Source organism: Delphinus delphis, chromosome 11, assembly GCF_949987515.2.
Source record: "Delphinus delphis chromosome 11, mDelDel1.2, whole genome shotgun sequence".
Taxonomy (NCBI): domain Eukaryota; kingdom Metazoa; phylum Chordata; class Mammalia; order Artiodactyla; family Delphinidae; genus Delphinus; species Delphinus delphis.
In genome coordinates this window covers 56324253-56337533 of record NC_082693.1, presented here as the reverse complement: position 1 = coordinate 56337533, position 13281 = coordinate 56324253, and the positions used below count along the sequence as shown (strand labels likewise).

At 38.7% G+C, this 13281-nt stretch overlaps 1 protein-coding gene across 2 annotated transcripts in view; it reads left to right on the top strand.

Annotated features, from left to right (window-relative positions):
• PTPRR (protein tyrosine phosphatase receptor type R) overlaps positions 1-13281 on the top strand; it is a 255782-nt gene that overhangs the window by 147354 nt on the left and 95147 nt on the right. For both annotated transcript variants that reach the window (XM_060025240.1, XM_060025238.1), the window contains exons 6-7: positions 1500-1610; positions 12103-12365. In XM_060025240.1, the coding sequence (XP_059881223.1) occupies positions 1500-1610; positions 12103-12365 (374 nt within the window). The remainder of the gene's footprint in view (positions 1-1499; positions 1611-12102; positions 12366-13281) is intronic.

Here is a 13281-nt window from a genome sequence, read left to right as displayed (position 1 = left end):
TCCTCACATAGTTATTGTAACCACAATTGAACTCAGAGATCCTTTCCATTCTGTTTTGTTCAACTCCCCACCAAGACTCGCTTGAGTTTCAGGATAAAAGTTTTCATAAAATATTTTTCAAGGCAAATATTTCTTTTTGTCTAGTTTACAAATGTGGAATGCATTTTATTGTTTTTAAGTCTTGAAAAATAATTAACAATGATTTCCAGGTTCAGACACCTACAAGTACAGGTTTTGCTGAAGGCTTTTTTTTTTTTTTCTTTTTGAGACAACTACTGTTTATTTCTCATGATGCTGTAGGTTGACTAGGATCAGCTGGGTGGTTCTTCTTTTCCACATAGTATAGGCTGAAGTCATCCCAGGGGTTACATTAAGCTGGGAATTCATCTGACGCTGGAATGCACAAGACGACCTCTCATTCTCCAGGGCCACTCTCCATGTGGCCTTTCATCATTCACTATCATGCTTCTCAAGGCTTTCTTAATCATAGAGACATCTCAACCAAAAGGGGAAAAAGCAGACTCCAACAAAATGTAATTTTAGATGAGTGGGAGCATTTGACTTGATTTAGCCTTTATATTTTTTTCCTAATTGTGGACCATTTGGTTTCAAGCTCAATTTTCTTTAACCATAAATCTATAAATTTCACTGAATTATTAAATTTCATTGCCTTATTATAAGATGTGATTTTAGTAGATGTGCTTTTTTAAAAAGAATGGGTAAAATAAAACTAAACCACTCATTCGCATGTTATTCATGCTTTTTCTCTACCCTTCCACCCTTCAAATAGTAAGCTAAGTAAATAAACAAAGAGAGAAATAAATTAAAGTAAAACTATTTTCCCTTATAGTGCCAAATAATTCTGGACATTCTGGTGTTCCCTGTTGCTTTAAATAAAATATAAAACCCTAACAATTTATGTGGTTAAAGTGGTACATTAATCAGATTTTGACAAAATAGACTGCATTTAAAAAAAAAAGATTTCATAAAAGAAAACAAAAAAAAGGCAATGATGCCGACATTGTTGCTCTGTTTATTGATGCATCATGAGATTTTGTTTGCACCTGTTTCACTTCTGTTTAAAAGCAGAGAGCAGTATTACAGCACATAAAGCAGGGTGTTGATGTTATGGGAGGAGCCTGAAAGCAGAGTAAGGAGAGCTTCATAAACAATTTCCTCAGCACAGAAAAGAACAGAACTCTCTCACCTGTGAACCAGGTAGTTTCCAAGAGAGACCCTGAGGGACACTCACAAAGCCTAAGGCCCTATGTGCCATGTCGGGCATGCTTGCTCCTGTACAGGAGATAAAATAGCGTCTTAACGTATAAGAACGGCAGTCCAATGTCTTAGATCAGATTGAGAAGCAGCTCTGGCAGCGGGGGATGTAGGTGTGTTCTACACTGAATGGAATCAAGCTAAAAATATGTTTAGTGTCTGATAAGAACGCCAGTCTCCTCAAGCTCTCATTTAACATCGGACTTTCTGTTTTGCTTTCAAAGAAAAATGTTTTACAAGGGCAGCATGAAGCGGACAAAATCTGGAGCAAAGAAGGATTTTATGCTGTTGTCATTTTTCTCAGCATATTTGTTATTATAGTAACGTGTTTGATGGTAAGTTTGCTTCTTTATATATTTTATCCTTTACTGAGCCCACTGCTTAATATTATTCGATATATTGCCATTCAAAAGAATGTTGAAAAGACTGAGAACAGAAGCAAGACTATGACCCTGATAGGTTGGAAATATTTCACATCTGACAGCAGAGTGATAGCTAAAGGAAAACCTACGGAATTATGGATTCTGACCTGCAGAATAAGGCTGTAATTGCACTGAGGCTTTTCGTAACTTGATCAACCCTGAGAACGAAGTTTTAGAAAGTGATTTACCGAGGTCAGTGGAATCCTCAAAGCCATTTAAGTCTCATGGGTACACTTTGGACTTGCTTTATTTCTTCTTTTATATTATCTTTGTGCAACTTGGGAAAAATTTTATAAAGAAATATGTCTTGGGGCAAGCTTACTTCTTAATGAGTAAAAATAAGGTTTTCTTATTTTTAAAGGGCCTTGAAAGTAATATATGAAATTCCAGGCATGAAAAGGAGATGATTATCGGCTAAAGGGCTAAACAATCCCTAATCAACTAATTTTTTAGGTGAATGAATAACATAAAAGTATGAAAGAATACACTGCAAATAGCTCTGTAAATTACAAATTATAGATATGAAGACTTTAAAAGTGTATTTCATATTAAAAACACAGAACCCCAAATAAACCTAAACACACTAGACTAGGCAGTGCTCTTTGGTACTGAATGAGTTAACAGTTACCTTTCTAATAGAATGATAAGGTTTTCCTGTTCTTTTGAAAATTCTGTGATATAACTTAAAATATTTGAAGTTTGCAGATGGGTTTTAATATCTTTTCTTCCTGTGTGCTATGTTCTTTTTAATTTTGCACATTTTTAAAAACATTCCTTCCTTAGTTTTTAACAGCCCCCCCCAAAGACATCATGCTAATTATTCTTCCCACAAGCAACAGTGTTGCGAAGTGTCTTAATGGATTTTGTTTATTTCTGCTCCTCCTCCTGGAAGAGGTTTATGTTAGAAAGGTTAGGGCTCCTGTTTGGAAAACAGAGGCTGAGTGGGTCTCAACTTGAAGGATATAAAACAATTAAGGCCTTGAATAGCGTGAAGATGGGCATATTTCCTAGAATCTAAAATACAGAAAGTAGCAAGCTCCCATGCACTCTGAAGTTTCTATTATCATGAATTTAGAGGCATCTCCTATGGGCCAGGCACTAAGAGAGAAGATTTCTAAAAATTGTGACAATATCAACAAAAGAATAATTTAAGATTTTTATATCTTAAATAGTGGAGATTAAGGGTAAAGAATTTTAATGAAAGTTGGAGGTTTTATGGAAATTTTGGCAGAGACCCCTGGGCCTTTTTTAGGTAGAGAGGGTGTGGTTCCTTGTTATGGTTCATTGTGTTTTAAAATATGTGGTTCTTCTTTTTTAAATAAAGGAAATCTCAAGTGTTGTCCTCCCTCTCATAAGTCACAATTAGGGTATTTTTCTGCTTGGAACATTGGAAGGAAGGGGAGGATAGAAAGGGATACAGAGTGATAAAAATAGAGATTATTCAGGGAGTAAATACTTACAATTCAGAAGAGCAAAGGCAAGGAGGAAAGTGGGAAAGCAGATTCCGGAGCAGCTGGTGAGTCCTAGAGGGCTGAGAGAGACAGAGCAGAGCAACCGTTCACTTGTTAGATATGCTCCAGATCCTGCATCTCCAGCTCAGGGAGCGCCCCTGTATCCACCATGACTGGATGAACTCCTGCCTGACATACTGATCGCAAGTAGTAACAGGACTTGTAGTAGCCACACCCTCAACTACCTGGGGCCAGGGAACAACTAACTCTTCCTTTCCCAGTGTCTGCAAAACATCCATGTAAAATTCAAAAATCTAAATAAGGCTACTCCAAAGTTACTAGAACAGACTGAGAAAGGAATGCTTCAGAAGTGTGAAGGTGATCTCTCCCTACTGGGCTGGTAGGTAGATTCATCCATTCATTCAATCCAAGAATTCCTGCAGAGGGCTCTCTGTGAGCCTGTTGTTGGCCCTGTGGACAAAGGAAGGAACAAGACAGATGAGGTCCCTGTGTTCATGAGTCCTATAGTCCAGAGGGGTACCCAGACAATAATTACATGAACATTTTAAAAAATCAAGTAGTGACCGTATTCTGTGATTCCGAGTATATGACATTCTGCCAGAGGCAAAACTATAGAGACAGTAAAAAGATCAGTGGTTGCCAGAAGCTGTGGGATGAATAGTTGGACTTTTAGGGCAGTGAGACTATTCTGTATGATACTGTAATGGTGCGTGCATGACATTAGGGATTTGTCAAAACCCATAGAATGTACAACACGGAGAGTGAGCCCTAATCCACATTCTAGACTTCATTAATGATAGCATATCAGTGTAGGCTCAAGAGTAACAAGTACGCCATGCGAATGCAGGACGTTAATGACAGGGAACGCTGCTGAGGGAGCTATGGGAGAGGCGGTATATGAGAACTCTGTGCTCTCTGCTCAGTTTTTCTGTAAACCTAAAACTGCTTTTAAAAAATAAAGTTTATTAATTTTGTAGAAACTCAAAAGCCTTAAGGGCCATGAAGAGATGATAGTGAGCTGAAGCAATAGGTAGTGGAGCAATTGGAGACATCTGAGACATACGAACATGTAGGGAAGGGGCTCCCTGGCAGAGGATACGGCAGGTGGGGCAGCTGGGCCTCGCTGGTTTCCAGGAGAAGGCTGTAAGCTGAGTGTTTTAGGCAGAGCTTTGATGTGATCTGATTTGTATATTTTAAAAGATTGTGGTCTCTGTTGGTGGCAAGTGGTCAGGGACAGAGCTTGGGGTGAAGTGTGGGAGTAGGAGGACCCTTCTGGCAGCTGCTGTATTAGGCTGATGAGAAATATGATGGCGGCCCAGAGTAGAGGGTGGTGGTGTAGATGGAGAGGGGTGAAGGATGGAGATTCATCTGCAGGTGGAACTGACAGGACTTGCTGTGTACTGATTCTCTGGGAGGAAGAAAGAGAAAAATGAAGGGTGACTCCTACATTATTTGACTGACTACCTGGATGGGTGGTGCTTCCATTTCCTGGGAGAGGAATGCATTGGAGATGGCGAGTAGTGAGAGAGAAGAAACCCATTTTGATTTGTATTCCAACAGTTCTTGAATAAATAAAAGTAGTAGAATGATATATTTCAAACACTCTCTTACTTTTTAAAGTGAAAGAGTCACTTTAAAAATAACAGGGGGGGCTTCCCTAGTGGCACAGTGCTTGAGAGTCCGCCTGCCGATGCAGGAGACACAGGTTCGTGCCCTGGTCCAGGAAGATCCCACATGCCGCGGAGCGGCTGGGCCCGTGAGCCATGGCCGCTGGGCCTGTGCATCTGGAGCCTGTGCTCCACAACGGGAGAGGCCACGACAGTGAAAGGCCCGCGTACTGCAAAAAAAATAAAATAAAATAACAGGGGAACCAGTAGTACAGAAAGGAATTAATATTGATGGAAAAATAAATACTACCTGATAGACAGGATTAAGATGAAGTTATATTTATCTGATACAGCTTAACCACTGACAAGTAAACAGTTCACATTTAAGGACTAGTCAAATGTGATTCTCTAAAATAAGCTTATCTTTGTACTTGTTCAAATGTTTTTGATACTGATCTTGATTTAAAGTAAGTTTTTCCTTGGATCTCTCAGTAATAGTTATACTATCACTTTTGTGATTTTCAAACAAGTATATTCTGGTTTCTGTTTCCCATAATTTTGTTGATTCCATGGCAAAGGAAAAGATATCACTCAGAAATTTCCCTCTGGCATTAATTATGTTTATGAAAGATCGAATGCCATTATTTGTGTCCAAGCCTTTCTCATATCATAGAAATGAAAAGCATGTGGTTTTATTATGAAATTATATAGGTGACTTGCTGTCATGGAGGATTATGTGCTCTGTAACAATAACATAAGCCTTGGCAAATTTTTTGAAATGTGGCATATTATTTACTTTCCTTAAAATTTAAGAAAAAATGTGTGTTGCCAGGCATAAAATTAGACATGCATGACATTTTCAAATGTGTGACTTATTTAGCACCTCTCAAATGTGAATGTAGAGTGGGTGGTGCAACAAATAGACAAATACAATATTCCAAGAAAAAATGTGTGGGCAACTTCCAATCCATTCAGTCTGCTTTAGGTGGAGGAATATATTACTAAGAAGAATTAGTCCCTAAGTTGGAATAAATAATAGAAAGAACACCATTTATCAACTACATTAGATCTTCAGTGCACTTAGAGGTTTATTAACAAGTGAAAAGGTATTTATGGAATGTAGGTAGAGCTGTCTATAAACCAGATTGCTACTGAAAAGCAATTTTAGAAAACACATAAAAAAAAGCCGTTTGGGTCAATAAAAGCTCTGGCTTGTTAGACCCATAGAAGAGCCAATCATGTGTCATCCAAAGAGTTTCTCTAGTCATGGTCTTGGTAGTTGAGGCAGGAAATTCTTTATCAGACTACCTACTACAGCCCAAGCATCACAAAGAAAATGCATGTCAAAGGTGGACATAAATAGCCATACTTTTCTAATATGTTATATATAATTCCTAGGGATTGAGGAAAATGGGACTAGGTTCCTAGCTGAAACGCTTTGTTTACAGAACCATTTACCAAAGTAGGTATGTCTCAAACTAATTTTCAATTTTTTTCTGGTTAATAAAAACCATTTAGCTCAAAATACAACCCTTTCGATAGTAAGAAAAATAATAATAACAATAATAACGATTATTTTCTTCCATTTACTGCCATTTACTGGTACTAAATTTACTGCCATTTACTGGTACCAAATTTACTGCCTGGTACTAAACAATGTATTTTTAAAACCACTTTACTGACATACAAAAAGCTGTACATGTTTAATGTAAACAACTCGAGTTTGGAGATAAGCACACACCCATAAAACCATCACCACAATCTATGTCATGAACAGATATATCACCTCCAAAAGTTTCCTCCTGCCCTCTTTATTTATTATTATTATTTTGTGTTGTGATAAGAGCACTTAACGTAAGATCTATCCTCTTAGCGAACTTTTAAGTATACAATACAGTATTATTAATTATAGGCCCTATGTATAAACACTTAATGTATTTTAGTTTCCTAATTTTACTGAAGAGGAAACCAAGAATCAGAGAAGATAAGTGACTTGACCAAGAACAAGCAGTGGGTGGGTATATGTGTGTGGGTGTCTGAAGGGAGGCATTGGCATTCGAACCCAAGTCTATCTGGATTAAAAGGCTGGGCTCTTTACCGCCATCTCATGTATAAAGGAGTCACACTGTTAGTTTCTTCCAGTCCTGTCACACTATCTTGTGAACATCTGTTTCTGGCCACAAAGGGGTCCAGGAATAAATGGGAATGCCTGTGTTAATCAGAGACATTCAACCCAGACAGAGGTGATAAGTGTGTACCACACCATACCTGCTGTTGACACATCTCTGTTTTTGCACCTAGTATCTGGTACTGGACATCATTTTTACCCATCTTTCTCTTCTGGAGGCCAGTGAACTCCCAAAAGCGAGGATTGTGTGCTATCTTTGCATCCACAATGTTGTTTCTGGAACGTAGTAGCAATGGATTCACATTTAAACTAAAAGAAATGAAAGAATGAACTATTTCAGAACTAACTATAAACTACTGCAAAGGACAAACGCTATGACTGTTAGTTGGTGGCATCATTTTGAGATTTGAACATATTTTAATCCAAACAGATGGTTTGTGTGTTACCCACCTATGTGTTTTTTTATTGAAATATATTTGACATATAACACTGTGTAAATTTAAGGTGTACCACTTAATAAGATTTTTTAAATGAAAATTATAAGCTGCAAAATAACTTTATAGGATTTTTTTTTTAGCTTCCTCTCATTACTGTGTTTCTCTGGTTCTCTTCTTCCTGCTATTATTTTTTTCTCCTGCTATAGTTTTGAGTTTTACAGATCCTTTCATTCAATATTCCATTCTCTTTCTTTTTTCAAATTACCAAGTGACTCTATTGCATCCCAAGATTGAAACAACAAGCTCTTAAAGGGAAAGTCAAAAATATTGACTTGTGGGCTTCCCCGGTGGCACAGTGGTTGAGAGTCCGCCTGCCAATGCAGGGGACACGGGTTCGTGCCCCGACCCGGGAAGATCCCACATGCCGCGGAGCGGCTGGGCCCGTGGGCCATGGCCGCTGAGCCTGCGCATCCGGAGCCTGTGCTCCGCAGCGGGAGAGGCCACAACAGTGAGAGGCCCGCGTACGGCAAAAAAAAAAAAAAAAAAAAAATATATATATATATATATATATATATATATATATATATATAGACTTGCCATTCCTATGGCAGCTTTTAGGTTGAGTTTGGAAACAAAGTGCATTCATATAGCGAAACATGCATATGGTATATTCCAGATCTTTATCTGTGCAGAGAAAAATTTCTGACATCACTTTTCCAGAGGCTTTGGAAAAGAGGTTGGGAAGAAAGCTGTGGGGATTTAAAAGACACTGTAGAGTAGAATGGTTACGGGCATAAGTCAGGAAGCCCAGATCCTAGACTTCATTTCTAACCTACCATAAATTATTCAGCCGCTCTGGGTTTAAATGTGAAGTGAAGAGATTATACCAGATTATTTTTAAGGTCCCTTATGCCAGTTTCTCAACAGCAGCACTGCTGACACTTTGGACTGGCTAATTCTGTCAGGGGGGAAAGGGGCTGTCCTGTGTATTGTAGGATACTTAGCATTTTCTCCAGCCTCTGCCCGCTAGATGCCAGTAGCACCCTGCACACACCCCAGTACCACAACCAAAAAAGGTCTCCAGACGTTGCCAAATGTCCCCTGAAGGGCAAAATCCCTGCCGGTTGAGAAACACTCGGTTAGAGCTTAATTCCATGACAACTGCTCTATTGCCAAGTAGCAACCTCTCCAATTCTTTCCACATTTTGTCAGACAGCCCAAATCTCTCTGCTTAGAAACACTGTATATTCTCCAAGTTCTGCTTTTCCCTAATTAAAGATGTATAAATCAGTTCTTACACGTACTACCTAGATATAGATTTAAAAATTGACCTCTAGGGCTTCCCTGGTGGCGCAGTGGTTGAGAGTCCCCCTGCCGATGCAGGGGACACGGGTTCGTGCCCCGGTCCAGGAAGATCCCACATGCCGCGGAGCCATGGCCACTGAGCCATGGCCACTGAGCCTGCGCGTCTGAAGCCTGTGCTCCGCAACAGGAGAGGCCACAACAGGGAGAGGCCCGCGTACCCCAAAAAAAAAAAAAAAAAAGAAAATTGACCTCTAAGCAGAGATAAAGTAAACAGATGACTGTAAAATATGTGGCAAAGGTTCTCCATCAACAACATAAGCTCACGAATGATAAAGAAGGACTTTGGACTTGAACTAGTTTTACACTAACATCATCATAAAAGTCACCTGTCTGGAAATAGGGAGAAGGTCAACATTTTCTTGGCTTTCTCATTTCCATTTTTGAAATATGCTTCTCCAAAACCCAAATGTAAACAGGCAAGTGAGTGTTTTATTTACATATTATAGTTAGATGTGAAAAACTTAGAATATACAATATATGCATTATCTTCTATTAAATATATTTTTGTAAAGTTACAGATATGTCTGTTTTTCTCATTCAGGAAAATAACTTGCTTACAATTAAAAAAATAAAAAGTTGTCCCACCTTAAATTCTAATTACCTCATCTTTTTAGTAATTAGGTATTTAGCTTAACACAGATGTGTCATCTGATTGATATTGTTCTAGTGTGGTTTTTGTTTGTGCAGAATGGCGGCAAATTGCCTTTTGAGGGTTATAGAAACTGAAAAGAAGCAGTAAGTTGGAAAAAACCTCCCCATCCTTAGGCATTATGCACGGGGTAAGGGTATTCATCTTCATATTTTAACATGTATATCTAGTTACACCTTATATGTTCATAGAGTCCTTTTCCTTAAAGAGAGCTTTCAATGTACAAAAGATATACTCAGATTTGGTGCTGTTGAAACCCAGTGGTGAGAATCACATCGGCAGCCGATGTGATTTCAGAGTCAATCTTTAAGAAGGGTGGTGTGGCGAAGAGAGCATTTAAGGGGTGGGAAGTGATCAGGCCTGTGAGGCAGAGCTGCCTTTGAGTTTGGCTCTGCCACGGCTAACTGCTGACTTTGGACCAGCAGCTAAACGTTATTTAGCTAGACTGCAATTTCTTTAATGTATAATTAGGTCAGAAGGACCTCTAGTGACCGCTCTAACTCCCATTCCCTCTGTATCCCTAACTAAAAAGTCACTTAACATACATTCACCCCTATTTTTTATTTCTCTGCCTTCCTCAAACTTCTTTACTGTTACCACAACCTGAGATGTTGGAACTGAGACATAATTAAATTTCATTTTCATTCTGTGTTTAAATAATTCCAGAGCTCCCTTTCATATTACAATTTCTACGTCTTCAGTTCTTTATTCTGAGTCATATTTCTCATGATTTTGAGTAAAATTTTTCAAGAAAAGTAGACAGGTAATATATTTTCTGAGATGCTGTGTATCTGAGAAATTCTTTCTGTTGGCTTTATTCACATGAACATCAATTTATCTAGGTACGGGGTTCATGCATCCTCAGTAATGTTCGTTTTTTCTCAAGTCACAAAAATTGCTCGATTTTCTTCTCACATTTACTCTTCTTTCAATTGACACACTTAAAAAAAATAACACTAAGAACTTTTTTCATTCCATATCCCTAAATTCCATAAGAACAGGGTACACTCTATTCTGTTCACAACGGAATACCCTGTACCTCACACAAGGCATAACGTAAGTGGGCACTGAAAAATAGTTTTGAATGACCTGCTTCCCTCTCATTTATTCTTGTTTATTATTTACCATGACTCTTCTCTGACATCCATATCCCGTCTTTTCTCTTGTTTTCATCTTCATTTGTTTATCCTTTGCTATAAATTCCAGGCAGTCCCTCAACTTTGCCATATCCACCACTGACTGTATTTTCTGCATTGTCAGCTCTGTTCTTTATTGCTTAAAAGAAGATTTACACCCTGCTGCTGAGTTTTCAGTTCTTTGAATTCTTTTCTTCTTAATCTCAGTCTGATACCTTCTCATCTTAGATTGTTGTGTTTTTATTTCATCCTGATTCTTTTTTTTATAATCATATTTTGTCAAATAGACTGTTCTTTACCAATATATTCTGAGAATACTGGACAAATATTTTCTAAAATTTTCCTGAAATAAATTCTCATCAGTGTTCATCCTTTAACAAGAAAAAATATATATTTCAATCTTATATATTTTCAATAGATTTCAAATATAGAGGTGACTAGAATTTAAAGGCAATTGGAAAGAAAAAATTAACCTCAAGTCTAGTTAGAGTAAATGTGGTTGACAAGTGCCAGGACTGCCCTCTCCCCTAATATAAGTCATTCAGCTAATGGACTCCAGAAATTAAACAGGGGAGTTTGATTGGCCTAAGGTTTTTTACGATGCTGCTGTCATCAGTGCTATAATTGCAGATTACAGGTTGAGTCACCACTTCATGTGAATAACTTATCAAATCACCTCCCTGAGAACAGACTTGAAGAAACACAAGGACATCTACTCTCTGTAGGAACTGGAGTAAAGGAGTTATTATCAAGAAAAGAGAAAAAATACGAAATCATTACACGGTACATCTTAAACGTGTACAATGTTACATGTCAATTATATCTTAATAAAACTGAAAAAATAAAATAAATTAAAAATATATAAAAATATAACAGTTAATAAGTATTTTTAAAAGAAAGGAGAGAAAGGTGTGGGGGGGGGAAGGCTGATAAAAAGGGAAGACTGAGGACAGGAAGGACAAACTTGGTCCACTGAAGTGTCCCAGCAAAGTCAGTCTAATTCTTTTAAAAGTTTAAAAGTTTTCTGGATTGAATTAGCCGTTCCAGAAAGAGCTCTGAGAATGAAGGAACATGATACTTTTGCGGTTTTTCTACATGCATTAAAAATTTAAAGGAGCAAGGGATAAGAAAGGAAATGCTGGTTGCCCAAATTATTCTTTGACACATATCCTAAATTTAATTTTTTTCAAGTATTTGTTGTACTGGATACAAATCTCTGTTTCTATACATGTCACAAACCCCCATTTCATGGCTATTCCTTCTATAAGTTTTCCATTTCAGTCACTTTGAGTAAGAGCTTACATGTGATCAAACTGACATCTGACACTTTTATAAAATTCGCCATATTTGCTTTTGAATTATATTTGAGGAGTAGATCATGTAGGTATATATTTAATATGTTTGTCCTCCATAACTAGAAACAAATAGCATATCTTTTTGAGGAAAATCCTCAATACCATAAAACTGAGAAATCATCCCAGAAAGCTTTCCTTACTTATATTATCATCAAACCTTATTTTGGTTTGTCTTCTAGGTTGGGATGGAGGAGATCATACTTTGTTGTTGAACATGAAAAAATGTGACAGGAACCCTTTATATCTCCTTCTATAGATTCTTTACAGATTAAAAGAAAAATTTCAGCTTTCCCTGAGACAAGATAAAGAGAAAAATCAGGAGATCCACCTATCACCCATTGCATTACAGCCAGCACAGTCTGAGGCCAAGACAGCCAACAGTATGGTCCAACCTGAGCAGGTTCCAAAGGTACTGAATGTGGTCGTGGACCCTCAAGGCCAATACACTCCTGAGATCAAAGCCACCACCTCTGTCTGCCCTTCTCCTTTCAAAATGAAGCCCATAGGACTTCAGGAGAGGTAAGAGCTTTTACGGGATCCCCCTACATGTTTGTTTTTTTTTTTTTTAACATCTTTATTGGAGTATAGTTGCTTTATAATGGTGTGTTATTTTCTGCTGTATAACAAAGTGAATCAGCTATACGTATACATATATCCCCATATCCCCTCCCTCTTGCGTCTCCCTCCCACCCTCCCTATCCCACCCCTCTAGGTGGTCGTAAAGCACCCAGCTGATCTCCCTGTGCTATGCGGCTGCTTCCCACTAGCTATCTATTTTACATTTGGTAGTGTATATATGTCCATGCCACTCTCTCGCTTCATCCCAGCTTACCTTTCCCCCTCCCGGTGTCCTCAAGGCCATACTCTACATCTGTGTCTTTATTCCTCTACTGCTCTTACATTCTTCAGACCTTTTTAAGTTCCCGTTGTTTTTGGTGTCTGCTCTTAGTGGGTAAGGTTGGTTCAGTGGGTTGTGTAGGCTTCCTGGTGGAGGGGACTGGTGCCTGTGTTCTAGTGGATGAGGCTGGATCTTGTCTTTCTGGTGGGCAGGTCCACGTCTGGTGGTGTGTTTTGGGGTGTCTGTGACCTTATTTTGATTTTAGGCATCCTCTCTGCTAATGGGTGGGGTTGTGTTTCTGTCTTGCTAGTTGTTTGGCACGGGGTGTCCAGCATTGGAGCTTGCTGGTTTTTCAGTGGAGCTGGGTCTTAGCATTGAGACAGAGATATCTGGGAGAACTTTTGCTGTTTGATATTACGTGGGGCCGGGAGGTCTCTGGTGGACCAATGTCCTGAACTCTGTTCTCCCACCTCAGAGGCTCAGGCCTGACACCCGGCCAGAGAACCAAGACCCTGTCAGCCACTCAGCTCAGAAGAAAAGGGAGAGAGAGAAAGAAAGAGAGAAAGAAGGGGGGGGGGGGAGGGAGGGAGGGAGGGA